The 17793-nt window shown below is 44.0% G+C and overlaps 1 protein-coding gene across 1 annotated transcript in view; it reads right to left on the reverse strand.

Moving 5' to 3' along the window:
* Positions 1-17793, reverse strand: part of CUBN (cubilin) — a 259483-nt gene that overhangs the window by 731 nt on the left and 240959 nt on the right. The window contains exons 61-66 of the mRNA XM_044229270.1: positions 13705-13867; positions 12926-13131; positions 9840-9987; positions 8526-8707; positions 5298-5463; positions 3164-3399 (exon numbers count right to left, since the gene is read on the reverse strand). Coding sequence (XP_044085205.1) covers positions 3164-3399; positions 5298-5463; positions 8526-8707; positions 9840-9987; positions 12926-13131; positions 13705-13867 — 1101 coding nt within the window. The remainder of the gene's footprint in view (positions 1-3163; positions 3400-5297; positions 5464-8525; positions 8708-9839; positions 9988-12925; positions 13132-13704; positions 13868-17793) is intronic.

The raw sequence follows: 17793 nt of genomic DNA on the forward strand, positions 1-17793 counted from the left end.
ATGTTCTAGAATTGATTGTGGTATGAACTACATAACCCTGAATCTACTAGAAACTACTGAATGTACACTTAAAGAAGATGAATCATTTGTGAATATTATATTTCAGTGAAATTTTCATTAAAAATTGAATTTCCAGTTCAACTTCTTACTGAAACTTTAATTTTCCTGATGGGAACACATACCTATTTTTGCAACTAAAACAGTCATATCAGTAAAGTATACAACTTCCCGCTGTCAACATCTCTCATCTCCTTTTAGGATTTATTTTTGTATTCTTTCTGTCTTTAATAAATGACACTATGAAAAATGGCTATCCACATACAAGGGAATGAAACTACACCACACACAAAAATCAATTCAAAATGAGTAAAGACCTGAAACCATGAAACTCCTAGAAGAACACACAGGCAGTAAGCTCCTTGATGTTGGTTTTGGCAATGACTTTTTGGACTTGATACCAAAAGCAAAGGCAACAAAAGCAAACATAAACAAGAGGAACTATATCACACTAAAAAGCTCCTGTACAGCAATGGAAATCATAGACAAAATGGAAACGCAACCTACTGAATGGGAGAAAATATTTGCAATATATTTATCCGATAAGGTGTTAACATCTAAAACATATAAAGAACTCACACAACTCAGTAGCAATAACAAACAGTCCAATTAAGAAATGGGCAAATGGGGACGCCTGGGTGGCTCAGTTGGTTAAGCAGCTGCCTTCGGCTCAGGTCATGATCCCAGCGTCCTGGGATCGAGTCCCACATCAGGCTCCTTGCTTGGTGGGGAGCCTGCTTCTCCCTCTGCCTCTGCCTGCCTCTCTGTCTGCCTGTGCTCGCTCTCTCTCCCTCTCTCTCTGACAAATAAATAAATAAAATCTTAAAAAAAAAAAAAAAAAGAAAGAAAGAAAGAAATGGGCAAATGACCTGACTGGCTGTTTTTCCAAGGAAGATGTACAGATGGCCAACAAGTACATGAGAAGATGTTCAACATTACTAACCGTCAGAAAATCCAAATCCAAATAAAATCAAATCAAAATCAAATCAAACCAAAATCCAAATCAAAAACCAAATCAAAAACCAAAATCCAAATCAAATATCCCTTCATACCTGTCAGAATGGCTATTATAAAAAATACAAGAAAATAACAAGTGTTGGTAAGGATGTGGAGAAAAGGGAACCCTCATGCTTTGTTGGCGGGAAAGTAAATTGATGCAGCCACAATGGAAAACATTAAGGAGGTTCCTGTAAAAGTTAAACACGGGACTTCCATATGACCCAGAAATTCTACTTCTGGGAATTTACCCAAAGAAAACAAAAATTCCAACTTGAAAAGATATCTGCACCACTATGTTCACTACAGCATTATTTATGATAGCCAAGATGTAGAAGCTATCTATCCAAATGGATAGATATATGATATATAAAATATTATAATATAATAATAAAGGAGTCTCATCCAGCCATCCAGAAGGAAATCCTGCTGGTTGTGTCAACATGGAAGGTCCTTGAAGTCATTATGCTAAATGAAATAAGATAGGAAGATAAACACTACATGATCTCACTTATTTGTGGAATCTAATGAAGCAAAGCCAAGCTCTCAGATACAGAAAACAGGCTGGTGGCCGCTAGGGGCCAGAGGAGGGAGTGGCTGAAATGGATAAAGGGTGTCTGCCAAAAGGTACAAACTTCCAGTTATAATTAAGTCCTAGGGATGTGCTGTATAGCAAGGAGAATGTATTTAGTAACACTATAGTGTATATTTGAAAGTTGCTGAGCAAGTAGATTTCTTAAAGTTCTCATCATCACAAATGTAAATCCAAAGGGGCACATGCACCCCAATGTCTATAGCAGCGATGTCCCCAATAGCCAAACTGTGGAAAGAACCTAGAGGTCCATCGAAAGACGAATGGATAAAGAAGTTGTGGTATATATAAACCATGGAATATTACGCAGCCATCAAAAAATGAAATCTTGCCATTTGCAATGACGTGGATGGAACTATTATGCTAAATGAAATAAGTGAATCAGAGAAATACAATTATCATATGATCTCACTGATATGAGGAATTTGAGAAACAAGATAGAGGATCATAGGGGAAGGGAGGGAAAAATGAAACAAGACGAAACCAGAGGGGGAAACAAACCATAAGAAACTAATCACAGGAAACAAACTGAGGGTTGCTAGTGTGGGAGGTGGGACAGATGGAGTGGCAGGTGATGGACACTGGGGGGGTATGTGCTATGGTGAGTGTTGTGAATCATGTAAGACTGATGAATCATAAACCTGTACCACTAGGGCAAATAATACATTATATGTTAATAAAAATTTTTTTTAAAGTTCTCCTCACAAAAAAATCCCCCAAATTTATGTTATACACATGAAACTATCATGTTATATGTCAATTTTATCTCAATTAAAACAGACAACTCTTTAGATTTCTGTCCAGTTAATTAGCAAGCCTAACTAAGTAAAGGGCAGAACAGCAGGAAGCAGATACGCTCTCAGCAGAAGTCCCATTTCTCTTCCTGGAAAACCCTGCAGCTGCTTTCATACAAAATGAGTGGACGATGAGGGCAGATACAAGAAATACTGAGTCACTGTCAGAATCTTCACTTGATAGTTTAGGGAAGATCCAGGACATCAGCACTTTACAAAAACAAACTAAGTCACTAGACCTACCTTCAACCTCCCTTTTTATTTTTTCCAAAAATTCCTGCAATTTTCAACAAGAAGTAGATGAAATGGAGCCAGGTGTCCAAATTGTCCATAGTTGGCTTCATAGGGACAACAGTATAGGCATTCAACCCTGGGCATCGCATTGAAATCACATATGGAGCTTTTAAAAGACAATATACAGCAGCTCCTGTCCCAGAAGTTCTGAGTCAGCAGGTGTGAGTGGGCACCAGAAGTCTGTGAGGGGAGTATGGGGGAACACCTGCACAAGCCCTTCTGATGGGGTGGTCTGAGACCTAGTACTATTAATTTCACGCATTGACCACTAGGTGGCACTCGTGCTCCCCAATAGAAAGGAAAATCCAGAAGCTGCTGAAATTTGTAAAAGGTTTGTGCTATGTGCTTTGCATGTGTCTGCCTTTAAAAGTGTACAATGCTATTATTTAAAAATAATAAATGGAAATTTTAAAATGTTTGTTTTACTCACTGCCCCACAATATGGTCCAGAGGATGGTGAATTCGCATCTGGTCCATCGTAGAGGATGAGGTAGTTCTGGATACAGTCTCCGGGATCATCAATACTGATAAAGTAAAAGCTGACAGTGACAGGTCTTCCAGCAGGTGCAGTGATGGCCCATTCGCAGTGAGTGTTGTTTGGGTATGTGTCTGGATAGCCGGGGCTGGTGAAGGAGCCGTTGTCCCCATAGAGTGTTCCACCACAGCCTGCAAGGGAACAACGCAGGATGTTTGATTGAACAAAATGTGGATACCATATCCTTATGAGGCAATAAGATGGTGACTATTTTCCCAAAATGCTGAGAGCTTTGGGAAGAATAGAGAAGGCAGAAAAGCCTTTCCTTGTCGTTTTGTGGGCTACATCCCTCCCACGCCCTCATCACCACCTCCTCCCTCCCTTCCCACTCCCTCCACCATAGGTTCAGGACAGTGGGACCACTCCTTCCAGGACCTTTCTTTGAAAACAGTGGGTTGTGAACACAATGGGAAAACAAAGAACCTGATAAAGTAGCTGAAGAAGAGAGTAATTAATGTCGTTGTGTACTTTTGACTGTGTAGGGCTCTCCCTATACCCTCAGTTGATGATGATGATGGGAGTGAAGTAAAGTTAGAAGTGAAATTCCAGGGCACCTGGGTGGCTCAGTGGGTTAAGCCTCTGCCTTTGGCTCAGGTCCTGGGGTCCTGGGATGGAGCCCCACATCGGGCTCTCTGCTTGGAGGGGAGACTGCTTACCCCTCTCTCTCTCTTTGCCTGCCTCTCTCTGCCTACTTGTGATCTCTATCTGTCATATAAATAAATAAAATCTTTTTTTTTAAGTTAAATTCCAGAGCTAAACCCAAAGAGTGTGGCATTGTAGGTTTTGACAAGAATTATTGTGTAAGTGACTTTCCCGAGCTTGTAGCAGACAGTACCAAGACTGACATGCTCCGAGCCAGAGCTCTGAGTATTAGTGTTAATTTGTGTATGAACACTGTCATAGTTTAGACCAGAGACCCTGGGAACCCAGAGATACTGTTGTGCAGGAAGAAACGGCACAGAATGGTAGGATTAAGAGGCGCTGAGCTGGGTGTCTGATCCCTGGAGGTGTGGTCCTGCTTCTACCACAATCTAGCCATGCTTTCTGGAAAACCCATTAACCTCGTGTTTTATTTCCTCCTCTCCAAAATGAGGGCAGTGGAGGTCATCTGCAAGCACCTTTAGCTGCCAAGATTTAAATTATTTCTTGTCCCTTAGTCTACTGAAAATACGTCATTTTTGTCATTCTTATTTGAAAAGTTTTTATATATTTCTAAACACCTAAGTGGGACATCTCATAAAGATATTTCTCCTCTCTTGAGTTAAATATATTGACATGACTTAAATTTCCTTCAGTTATTTGATAAACTACCAACCAAGCATGCAGGAAGTTACTTACTGCCCTGAAAAAAAGCAATTAACCTCCAGGACTGCCAAGAAATGACAGGTGCTGCAAGGGGAGAAGCTGCTTATTTATACCCAAGTATGCATTAGTAACTTGGCTTTTGGTACACATGTGGGCTTTTCTGAATTCTCAGAGAACTACCTTGATGATCAAATCAAAACAAAAATACGACAAAATCAGAAATTACAAAAAATTTTAAAATCTGTATCTAATCCATGTTCTATGTGTATATATACATGCATGCCAATATTTCTACATATTACTAGATATGTTTATCTATATGTGTCTGTAGATACATATAGAAACATGTGTCCTACATACGTATATGTAGAAATGAGGAGTGAGAATAGAATTAAAAAGGATATCTGTACTTTCATTGTTAAAAATCTCTATATTTGTTGGGAAAAAAAATCAAGTATACAGATGGCTAAGAAGGTAAGGTCACTTTTTTAAAAAATCTGTCAGAGAGGGAGAGAGAGAGAGCGCACAAGCAAGGCGAGCATCAGGCAGAGGGAACCTGATGCAGGGCTCAGTGGCAGGACCCTGGGATCAAGACCTGAGCTGAAGGCAGACGTTTAACCACCCAGGTGTCCCGGTATAGTCGCTTTAAATTATCTTTTCTTATTAGACCCCCTATGTTCTTCTCACCTACATCAATTTCCTTTACAAAGGGCAAGTGTCTTACCAGAGGGTGACGAAGTCCAGAGAATTTCATACCCGCGGCTGGAAGTCACACTGTCACTCCTAAACCGTAGATATAGTTCATGGTTCTGAGAGAAGATGGGGTTTGGCAGCAGAGCTCCACAGTACGTGCCAAGTAATGGTGAACTGCTATCACTTCCATTTCTGACCTGGAAAAGTGAGCCACTAATGACTATACCTAAGCATATTATCCTCTCTTCTCTGATTTTTCATTGTTCCCCATTGACACAGGAGACAATGTGAATGACAACCTCTTTTGGAAAATCTTTGTCTTCTTAAGAATGAAAACACACCCAGAAGTCCTGTTCTTTTGCAAAGGAGAGAAACACCCAGTATGTCGATCAAAAAACATTTGCATTTGAATTCAGAAATATCTGTGAATTTCAAAAAGATTAGAGAGGGATATTGCCTGCTCCATTTCCAGTCTCTTCTGTTATGCTTTATTCATTATACCGTGTGTCTGTTTTTTTCCCTCTTAAAATTGCTTGGCTATGAAGGGGCTATGAAAGAAAAAAAGCAACGTACGAAGTATAATAAAGCTCAAACCAAAGGAATTTTGGGACGGGAAAAGGACACAATTCAATAAATCTATAAAATCTGACTGTTAGGTAATTTTAAAAACATAGCCTGAAGCTGAATAGATTTTTTCTTAATTCACTGCTTAGAGTAGCTGCATGTGAAAACAGGAAATGAGTCAGTGGGTAAGTACAGGTAACCACAGGGAACTCAACCACCTCTGTCCTCAGAGCTCCTTCTGCGCCTTCTCAGCCGTCCGACTCTGAGGAGGACTCCTGAGGAGTACTGAAGAAATGTTATCCCGGCATCACAGAGCTGGAACCAGCTCAACATGTATGAACGGTGGTTTCAATGACCCATGTATTCAAATTCTTGGAAGTTCCTCCATTCCTCTATAATCTCATCATCTAACATTTAGTTAAGTGCTGTTGTCTTCAGTCATGGAGGTTCTTCAGAAGCGCCGTGGCTGGTCTTATTGGATGGTGTTGACAGAGAGTGAGATCTTTCTAGCTGATGGAGTGGCAGTGGGAGACGATAGTGTCTTTCTGGTGCATTTTGGATTATTCTTCGAAGTGGCCTTGCGGTGCATGGAGCAGCCAGTGCACCAGCCGCAGACAGACACGGCTGCCTTATTCAGGAACGCTGGAGAGCCAGACCCGCTCCCACTCTATCTGAACTTTGGGTCTCTTCCCTCTGTGTCCCATTTCAGAAAGCTCTGCTTTGAGAGAAGTGGGGTGTCATTTCCAACTAGAATCCTCTCCGTTTTCCTCTGCACAGGAAGAATGGGACAATGAGAGCAATAAACATCTCAGCCATTAGAGGGCCCTGAAGAGGGAGGTGAAGGCACTAAAACACATGCAGATTCCAGGTGGGATCCAGAGCTTTGCTTTTGTGTGGTCATAATCCAGTCACAGTCCTCGCCAAGAAATTTCTGTTCCGGGCACAATTAATGTGAATGGAATGGTGAGTGTGGCGCATAAGGCTGCCAATAAACCACCCCTGTCTTTCCACCAAAAGCAGCTGTACTTTACCGGCCCGACTTACGGTTTCCTTTCTTTGCGTATAGGGTTTTCAAAACCAACTTCTGTGGAATAGGAAGGACGGCTGGGAGGCGGGGCTCCCACCTCCAGCGCTGGAGTGCTAGCCTGCGCGTGCCAGCATCCAGAGGAAAATAACTCCCGTCACCAACGCTCAGCCCAGGCTGGAACCAAGGGTGGCTGTGATGAGATTCCGGACGGGTGGGATTGTTCTGTCCTTTCTCTGTATCCCCTTCTCTGGCTTCTGCTTTCCATTTCCCATAAGGGTGAGGCACAAAAGTCTGAGTTCCATGCCCTGACTGACATAAACAGTCTCATCTTCGTCTCCTCCTTTCTTCCCCACTCCCTTCCACGGCATGGGTCTGCCATGATAAAAGACTCAAGCTTCCTTCAAGTACTCACTACACAATGGATTAAGGATACTCGTTAACAAAGGATTTCTGTAGGGGTGAGCTCCCCAGGATATTAAGACAAGCGAATAGATGTAGAGGAAGAAACCGTGTGGAAACTGTACTGAAGACTCTTATGTACATGAGACAAAGCCCATTCAGAGCACCTCTGGGAAGGTTTACATTCAAATTCCATCCACGGAGGAAGTCAGCATCTTTGGATATCCAAGTCTTCAGCGACATTGCAGTTTACTGCCTAAGAATGAATACATCCAAAAGAGTTTGCAAAGGACATGCAAGTGAGCTCCGGGGTTTTCATGGTAAAATGTAGGCACTGCGCTCCACACAGTGACTGCCTCAGTTATGGGCTCATTCACAACAGCCTCCCCCTGCGAACAACAATGTAAGGTTCTTACTTCAACACTGTAGGTTGTGTGGAGTGGGAAGGACGCAGGGGGCCCTCTGGTGGTGGGGCTGGGGACTTACAGAGGGGCAAGTGCTCCCGGAGCTTGGTTCTGCTTCTTCCGGACACTGGATGGTTCCCTCTGAACCCACACATCACCTCCTTCAGGATACTTCTCTGTCCCCAGACTGAATTAGGTGCTCCTAACCATGGTGACTCTGTTGTATGTGACCTATTTCCTATCTTTCCTATGGACTGTGAGCTTCCTGGGGGCTCTGACTATGTCTTGCTCCCTATTCCATTTCCAGTGCCTGGACCCATAAGATGCTTGGTACATATTTATGGCATGAAAGAATAATGATCAAATTATGAACAAAAAAGGGATCAATGGTTAGAAGTAGTAGAGACAAAGGTGAAAAATCTTCAGCGATCCATATGTTAAATAGTTCATTTACTGGGGCACCTGGGTGACTCAGTCAGTTAAGTGTCTACCTTTGGCTCATGTCATGATCCCAGGGTCCTGGGATCGAGTCCCATATCAGGCTCCTTGCTCATCAGGGAGCCTGCTTCTCTCTCTCTGACTGCTCCTCCCCGTGCTTGAGCTTGCCCCCTTCTCTCAAATAAATAAGTTATTTATTTTTTAAAGATTTTATTTATTTATTTGAGAGAGAGAAAGGGTTAGGGGGAAGCTGGGGGAAGAGGCATGGGGAGAGGGAGAAGCAGACTCCCCACTCAGCAGGGGGTCCAATGCCGGGCTCGATCCCAGGACCCTGGGACCATGACCTGAGCCAAAGGCAGTTGCTCAGACTGAACAAACCAGGCGCCCCTTAAATAGCTCACTTATATGATAACCAAATGTATGTTACCTCCAAGAAGTCATGTGTGCATTCACTGGAGTCCTCAATACCAAACGAATGAAAGAAGAGGGAAATAGTGTAGTTCTGCGGGGCTGTGAGGGTAACTGTGCAATCCAAGTTATTGTCATAATTATCTGGCCATCCAGGGCTCTTCAGATGGCCGAAAGCCTTGTTATAGTCTCTGTTGCAACCTTGGAGAAAAAAAAAATTCACAATTAATGTATGCCTCCTGATATTTCATGCTCTTTCAACCTGACGGAAAGAATTCAGAAAGATGATTAAATTTGAACAAACTACAGAAAAAAGCTAATCCAGCCCTTTCACTTTCCTTTGAGATAAGTGAGGTCAGAGGAAGCAAGATAGGGCAGAGAGCAAATGTAATGCAGCGTCTCCCTACCCTAACATAACATCCCCATGGAAATCTGAAACGTGAGCCTCCTCCTTTGAAGAAGGATGTTCCAGCATTCTCTGTACTGTTCCAGTCACACTGAAGTGGAATGGGCTGACGTCCAGTCATTTGCAGGCACAAAGTCTCTGCATCCAAGACAGACTTCTGTCTGAGGATTTCCATTTACATCCTCAGAGGAACTGCTTGTTCTGATAAAATTGGTAAGTTGTTCTTTATCATTTTGGGTAAAAATAGGTAAAAACCACCCAAAATACTTCTATTCATCTGTTTTAATCAACGGCAGCTTTGGTTTCAATCAAGCTGGAAATGAACATCAAATAACGTCCTCTGGAAATAAACTTCTTAGCCATGATCATAATCAAATTACCCTTTCGGGGGCGCCTGGGTGGCTCAGTGGGTTAAGCATCCGCCTTTGGCTTAGGTCATGGTCTCAGGGTCCTGGGATCGAGCCCCGCATCCGGCTCTCTGCTCGGCGGAGCGCCTGCTTCCCCTCTCTCTCTCTCTGACTGCCTCTCTGCCTACTTGTAATCTGTCTGTCAAATAAATAAATAATCTTAAATATATATATATATATATATTTTTATATATAATATCTCAAATTACCCTTCTGGAACTTCTTGGCTTTTAATAACTTCCTACAGTGAGTTCCATAAGCAGTCAGGTGGATAATTAATAAAACAACGGGTATGAACTTAAATTAACTCCATGAACTTCGAAGACTATGCCGGCACTCTGACCGCTGCAGTTAGCATCATTCGCTTTACCTCAGAAACCAGCTTGAGGAACCGGCTGAAGGGGACCCGGGCTTCTAGTTAAAGTTCTCGCTGCGGCTGTGGTTCACGTCACCGGACCCGCACGCACGCACGGGAGCGGGTTCTAGCGGGAATGGCGGCCGTGGGGGCGTCAGGGCTCACCTGCAATCTGATAGGTGAAACGCACGCCGGAGTCTGCGCTGAGGACCTCGGCCTTGAAGACCACGACGGCCGTGCTCCCGGAAGAATAGAACGTTGGCGCCGCCGAAGCATTTCCGCCACAGACCGGAAGTCCTGGATTTACGTGACCCTGAATGAAATGGAAGCCACGTTACCCTAGATTTGGTTTCAAAAGAGAATAGGTCGTAGTGGAAACTAAACTCCATATAAAAGTGTGGCTTAAATCCGCAGCTATGAGGGGGTGGCGGGGGTGTTGCCAGGGTGGCTCCGTGGGCTAAGTGCCCGCCTTTGGCTCTCGGGTCGTGATCTTGGGGTCCGGGGATGGAGCCCCGTGTTGGGCTCCCTGCTCAGCGGGGAGGCTGCTTCTCCCTCTCCTTCTGCCCCTCCTTTGTGCCTATACCCATTCTCTCTCTTTCCTTCCTCTCTCAAATAAATAAATAAAATCATTAAAAAAAAATTCAGACATGGAAACCAGTTACAGTGTTCAAAGCCCTAGGCAACCAGGCTCATGGTGGTCTGGGAATCCACAAATGTCTCACGCTCCCTGAGGGGCAGGAGGGCAAGGCCAAATTTCTGCCGAAACCAGGAGACAGACACTGTGTGGGACAAGACCCTTTCCCCCTCATGCAGCTTCACAGCCAAAGGCCTGTGCGGTTGCTCTGAGCACATCTAGGCTGACAGAGCTCCACACAGCCCCCCTGGGTTTTCTCATTTTCCTGAAGCTCAGAAGCCTAACCGAGCACAGCTCCCAGCCCTCCCCACCCCTGAGCTGATCTAACCATACTTGGCAACATTGGGACTCCCCTCAAGGCAGCCCCTCCCTGCAATGCTGTCCCTGTTTCCCCTTCCTGAAACCTCGGCAGCCCTCCTCACCTCTCAAGAGAGCAGGCTAATGGGCTCCAGCGCCTCCCCATCCTTGCATGAAGACCACTGGCACCAAAGTTAAGACATTTGCTGCCTCTCACTCTTGCATGCCCACTGACAGGTCCGCTTCCCACTCATGCTTGAAAGGCATCCCCTTGCTGATGCCTGTTTTTACCCACCATTCCCCTGCCCCCAGTCTCCTGCTGCTGGTCCTTTCCTAACCTTGCCTATGGCCTCCTCTGAACTTTCATGGCAATGTTAACTGCCACTTTATAAATCCACACATAGCCTTTCCACTTCCTGGCCTTGAGTGAAGCTTGGGTCCTCTGCAGCCTGCTGGTGGAAGCCATTCTCTTCCCACAGTCCACAATCCTTGAGGAGGAAGAGTGGTGGGGTTCTGGGGGGAGGGTGTCTCCAGGTCCCTCCCTGCAGTACCTACCCTTGCATCAAAGTCAGTTCTCCCCTGAGGGTCTCCACATCTGGCCTAAGATTCCTCTCATCCTTCTCACCATTCCTGCTTTCCCTCTGGTGACTTTCACTTCATCAAAGACTGCTGTCTCAGCTCATCGTCGTCCCCTGCACGCTGCTTCCTTTCTCAACCCTCAGAGGTTTCAGTGTCTTTACAGGGGATCCGCCAACACCCTAATCTGCATTCCTTACTTCCAGGGATTTTCACCTCCGCTCCCTATGGATGCCTACACCAGCTCTGCGCCATCTGTCACGCCTCCGTGACACGATCCTGCCATGAACTTCCAACTGCATCTTCTCCTCCTACTCTCAGACACCAGGAGCGTTCCAGTTTCTCCCAGGTATCAGTCACTTTCCTATCTTTCCTCCCAACCTACCCAGGCTGAAACCCTTTGTTCTTTCCTTTAGTCATTCAGTCAAAGGACATTACTCATTCATAACAAATACTGGGTCTTCTTTGGGGCCCATCCAGCCACTGTTACCATCCAGAGCTGTCTTGTGCCCTGTACAGAGCCTTTCCCTACTCAGAGGGGAGTCTGATTCCCATCACCTCCTTTGGGAAGCAGTGGGAAATTGAAATAGCTTTAACCAAGGGACCTTGTTCTGCTTGGCGTGAAGACCTTGTAGGAAGGTTACCGCCAGGGAATCTGAAAACCACTGCCGACCAAATGGTGATCACCTCACACCTTGGCCACAGTGGGAGCCTGGGATATGTCTCAGTGCCTGTGTTTCTGGAGATCGAATAAATACAGTGTCTGCTCAGCAGCCAGCTCCTCTCAGCCCTCTCCAACTGGAGTCAGCCGAACTGGATTTTTCTACCACCACCAAGATCCATGTGTAAACTAGGGGAGTCTGGGTTAATAGTAAGGAGGACCCCCCCCAACCTTAGGAAGGGACAGATCAGACCCTCTGCTATTGCCAGCCTGTGGGGGGTTGACTATGACACTGTGGGAATGGCCTGAGGCAGATTAGTTGCTCCTCAAACTGCTCAAAGACAATGCAGGAATTCCTGGGGGCGGTTTTCCCAGGGGCCCATGCCCGGTCATGACTCCACACTTTACACAGCCTCCGTGGATAAATTCATGACTTGTGTGATTTCAGCTACTGACCCATGCATGGAATGATGACACCCAACTCTTTACTTTACCTTCTGTTACTACTACGTCTCTTCATCCAACTGTGTTCTCAGCATTCCAGCCCATGGACAATTCTCTCTCTCTTCTTCTTCTTTTTTTTTTTTTTTTAAACAAAAACAATTTTTTTCTTTTGTTCTCTCTCACATGACCATGAATATAGTCCTATCAGACTGGTGTCAAACAGCCTTGTAACTGGATCTCCCTGTGTTCCACACTGACCCCTTCAGTTCATCCTAGCCACAGCTGCACAGGTATGGTCCTTGGAGCACCAGCGGCAGAACACTGAAGATGTTCACCAGAAATTTCGATGACTAGGCGCTATGTGGGGAACTCAGTATTGGAGGGCAAGGCCCTGGCATTTGCATTTTATCTAGACACCCAGATGTTTCTTATGCATAAGGAAGTTTGAGAGCTCCTCACTTACAAGACCAAGTACAAGTTTCTTAATCCCTTTAATATATGGCTGTATATGCATGGTTTGGATTCATTAAGCTGGAGGTAGGTTTGAGAATTTATTCAGTTATGCCCTCATTATTTCAAGTGTTTTGCAAATACTGGTGAAAAAACAGATGGGACTGTCCTGTGTCTTCTGATCATTACCTCAGGTGAGTCCTGAAACTCTAGGTAATTCCGGTCGCAGTCCTCAGAGTGCAGCCGCAGGGCCAACACTGTTATCTTGACCTGCTGATGCGGAGGGGCTTCGAGGACCCAAGTACACATGGAAAGTGGGATTTCTGGGTTTGATGAATTGGGTGATGAAATACTCTGCGGGGCCCAAGTTGCATTATACGTTCCACCACAAGGCACTGAGAAAAGAGAACAGCTTATAAGACAAATTTTACTCATGGGTCCACATACACACAATATTTAAAATTTAGCCTTCCCTACCCTTCCAGCCCAAAGAACTGTAGTTACATCATTCTATAAAGAAGGTAGAGTAATTTGCACTAAGAATCATGACAAATTTAGGAACATCTGGGTGGCTCAGTCAGTTAAGTGTTTGCCTTTGGCACGGGTCATGATCCTGGGGTCCTGGGACTGAGCCCCCATTGGGATCCCTGCTCAGCGGGAAGCCTGCTTCTCCTCTTCCTCTGACCCTTCCCCCCCAACACCTGCTCATGCCCTCTCTCTCTCTCAAATATGATCTTTAAAACAAAAATAAAAACAAAAAAGAATCATACCTAATTTGTATCACCGATTAACCACAGAGTAATTAACATGGTATTCAGAAACTGACATTGAGTTTAGATAGGAATTAACTCTGGATTGAGTAATTAACATTGAGTTTAGTAATTAACATTGCATTTGTAGAAGCATAGCATTATTTTTAGTGCAAAGTACATGTTTCATTAAACATAAAAATGTCTCCATTTACTCACTGTCCATGATGGTATACGTAGCATTAAATCCTTCCCTTTCTAAAGTTGCGTCACTGACAAACTGAAGCGTCAGGAAGTTACCAGAAGAGATAAAGGGAGCAGGTACAATGGAACCGCAAAATGTTCCAGCTAAGTTGGCATTTTCACTATCTCCATCGTACAACTGAAAAGAAACATAGTTCATCCGCTTTCCATTGTTCACAAAGAAGTTGCATATCTTACACTGAAATGGACATGGTAATGGACATCATACGAGATCATGATGAAGAAACTTACACTGATGTTGTTAGAGCGAGTTTTAACCTAGGAACAGCTGCTATTGAATTGGTGCTATTTAATGATCTTCAGTAAAAACCTGGTATGATGCCTACAAATCCTTTCTCACTAGGAAAATCCTATCTGACTTCAAACTACTATGTCATTAGAGTCAGCAGAAGCATCACTGCCCTCGCCCTGTGTGGCCCTCACCGCCACATAGCTGCAAACCCCTGAGATCTCGTGCCTGGGTTCTCACTGCTGACTCCCTGGTTCCATTCTTGTCCCCTTTTAGCTTCTCCTCAAGAGGTGAGTCCCAGGATACAGTTAAAATGTAACTCAGACCAGGTCACTGCTCAGAACCTTCCTAGATGCTTGCCAGCCGCTCAATAGGAAAGCTAAAGCCATTACAGTGGCCATCAAGGCCCGAGAGCACCTGCTTTCCATGCCACCTCTGACCGTCCCCATCTGTTATCTAACTGTCTCCACATCATTCTGTCTGCTCCTTGAGCACACCAGGCTTGCTGCTGCTTTACGGCTGCGGCATTTGCAGTTCCCTCTGCTAGAACATTCCTCTGCTATACAACTGTATCTCTCACTTCTCTTCGTTGCTGCAGGACTTTACTCAAACATCACCGACTCACTAAAGCCACCCTGACCGCCCTCCTTAAAATGTGAACTCACTCCCAATTCCCTTTCTCCCTTCCTGCTTTGTCCTTTCTTTAGAGCATGCCTTTATCTTCACATAGTACATATATTATTTATATTATTGTCTTTTCTCTGAAGACGACACTAGTTCCATGGAAAGACAGGTTGCTGTCCGATCTGTGCCCTGCAGTGTCCCCAGTTTTTAGAAAGCACACAAAAGGCACCCAGTACATGTTTAATAAATGAAGAGTGCTTTGGTCCCTCTCTCCCACCACCCACCCGTCCTGGACTTATTCTCTCCCTACATTAGCTGCTCCTAGCATGGGGAACAATTCCTCTCTCCCCAGCTCTGGAAGGGGCCACTCCCTCTTGTCATGTGGTCTCAGCTCAAATGTCACCTCCTCAGAGAACTAAACCCTATGTGGAACTCCAACATCTATTTTCTTATTATAATCAAAACATATCTTATTTGTTGCTTATTTACATTTTCTCGTCTCTCTCCCAATAAAAATGCGATTCCCCTGGGTGGGAAGACTGATTATTCACAATGGCGTCACCAGCATCCAGAAAAAGTCCCAGCCATAGGAACCTTCAACAGACACCTGCCTGTCAAAACGGTGGACACCTAAATTTCTTTCAAGCCTATGACCCGAAATTCAGTTTCTCCAGCTGAGTCAGCTTCACGGTATTTTTAAAACAAGTATGTGTGTGTAGATCCAAACACTGAATTTATAACAGCACTATGGTGTGTTATAAACTCCAAAATACTCACGATCACTGACATTATTCTAAAATGCTAGGAATGTATAGAGTGATTTAAAAATAAGCAGAAAAGTCAATTGACCACTAGGTGGCACTGTCTCTCCTGCTTACATGGGATTTTAGTAAATTTAGAGCCAGAAGAGACTGGAGAGTTGGATAATCTTATCCCCCTCATTTTATAGAAGAGGAGATGTGCCAAATTTTAGGTAATGTCTGTTTTCTGGTAAACATGTTAAAACACTGCGATAATGGCTGCCACATGTATCATCAAATTCATACAAGCATTTTTATTTTTTATTTTTATTTATTTATATTTATTTTTATTCTCTTCCTCTGTGCTAGGTCCTATGTGTACAAGGATGTAATAAGGCACTTTCCATACATTCAAGACATTCGTTGACACTAACTGGTAAGAGAGATCCATATACTGGGGGAAAAAAAAAATATATATATATATATATATGTCAATTCTAAAGGTGAATACTACAGTGAAGGATTTAAATGTAATAAGAGAACCCAAATGATGGAGTCAGGAAAGATCTTTGGCATTTGAAGAGGCATCTAAAATTAGGTAGAGACCTCCCATACCTAAAGAGGAAGAAGGGCAACCCAACCTACAGAACATGGTGTGGACGGCCTCAGAAGCATGCAAGAAGTATGTAAGAGACCACAACTCCCTCGGGCTGCCTGGCATTTGGGTGAGAGGATGCAGGACTGAGCCAGCACCTGGGACACAGCCTTGGAGTTCCTTACGTCTCGTGAAAAAGACTTTGCGTCTTCTGGGACCTGATTTGGATTCTGAATAGAAAACTGGTAAATGTGACGAACAGAAATTGCATAGTGCCTGGCCTCCCGCTGCTGTGTGCATCAGTTCATTTACTGCTACAGGACGATTTCTTGTCATTGAGCTGAACTGGATAGCCGGTGGCCTCTGGACCACTGACATCGGCTTCCAGACTCCTGTGCAGCTGGACCCAGTATTCCTCCACCTGCGTTCCCAGCCCCTGATGATGCGTAGACCTCCACGAAGGAGGCTAGCTCCAGGGTGTGTGGCAGGAGGCTAACCGTGCAATGAAGGTGAGGAATCATATGGACTAGGATATAAAAGGTGCCCTGAGGACCATGCCCTTAAGACCCGCACAATCTCACGCGGCTATACATTTCATTCTGGGGGGACCCGCCACCCGGCATAACTCCATCAGGCCTGAAGCCTGGATTATGTTCTAAAGTGGGTAGATAAGCGCTAAGAAGGATTGTGTGTTTTCTCAGCTGTAAAAACTCAGATAATGGAGCATTTAAGAATCTACTTAAGATCCTGAAGGAATTGCTCACAGAGATAGCCTCTGACTACAACTACTACCAGATCCTGGTCTTTATCTGGCTGTTAATTTGAACGGGAGGAGAAAGTGGGGATGGCCATGTTGGGATTTTACTTTCTCTGAACTTTTAATGCAAAAGGGCAATAAGACAATAAGGGCAACATTGGACTTTAATTCATTTCAAATTTAACTTAATCATTTTGGACATTTATTTTCTTAGGACTTTATCTTTTAATATTTCCTTGGGAATGTGACAATAGCAGGATTTTTATATTCTTATCTGGAGCGTCCCTATGCTGCATTTTAGAGTATTGCCATGAATTATTTTATTTTACTGAGGAGTCTTGGTTAGGGTCTGCCGGACATACCTGGGTGTAATTTGGGATGGGAAAGAGAACAGAGAGTGGTTTTTCAGATTTGGGGTTGAACTCCGACCCATTTCAGAATCTTATGGGAAAAAGTGTCCTGTTGGTCCTGGTGGTCTCAGGAGGGGCCACAAGAAGCAGTGATTAGAATCAGTTCTGTAAATACAGGAGGTTTTATATATTTTTTAAAATTTTTATTTATTTATTATCTTGATGTTCTTTTCCAGTGCCTAGAGTAGTGTCTAGAATATAGTAGGTATTCAAATAGACATTTACTGAATGAATGAATGAAGAAATGAATGAATGGTAGGGACTAGCTCAGGGAACCCAACACTGACTGCCCACAGACTGAATGGTTAAGACTTCACCAGTGGGTGAAGACAGGTACTCATGGGAGTAGGGTTGCAAGCATGTCATGTTTTCTGGGTCGTCACGATAATTCGGGGCCATGACTGACATTTAGTGTGTAGAAGCCACACTGCAGGTCCCATCCTGCAATTCAGAGGACAGTGTTCTACAAACTGAAGATTTACTATGTCCCTTGTAACTTTTCAACGTCCAGCCAGACATTTGTATAATAAAACTGTTCATTGTCGTGAAATCCCAGAACCTAAATCCATACTCTACACAATACAAAAACATTTCACGTAGTTTTAATAGGCACCAAATTTCCAAGAATGCAGTTACTGTGTCTGTGGAAGGAAGACCGGACTTTGTATTGTTTAGAAAAGTTTTTTTGA

Source organism: Neovison vison, chromosome 12 (assembly GCF_020171115.1).
Source record: "Neovison vison isolate M4711 chromosome 12, ASM_NN_V1, whole genome shotgun sequence".
NCBI lineage: Eukaryota > Metazoa > Chordata > Mammalia > Carnivora > Mustelidae > Neogale > Neogale vison.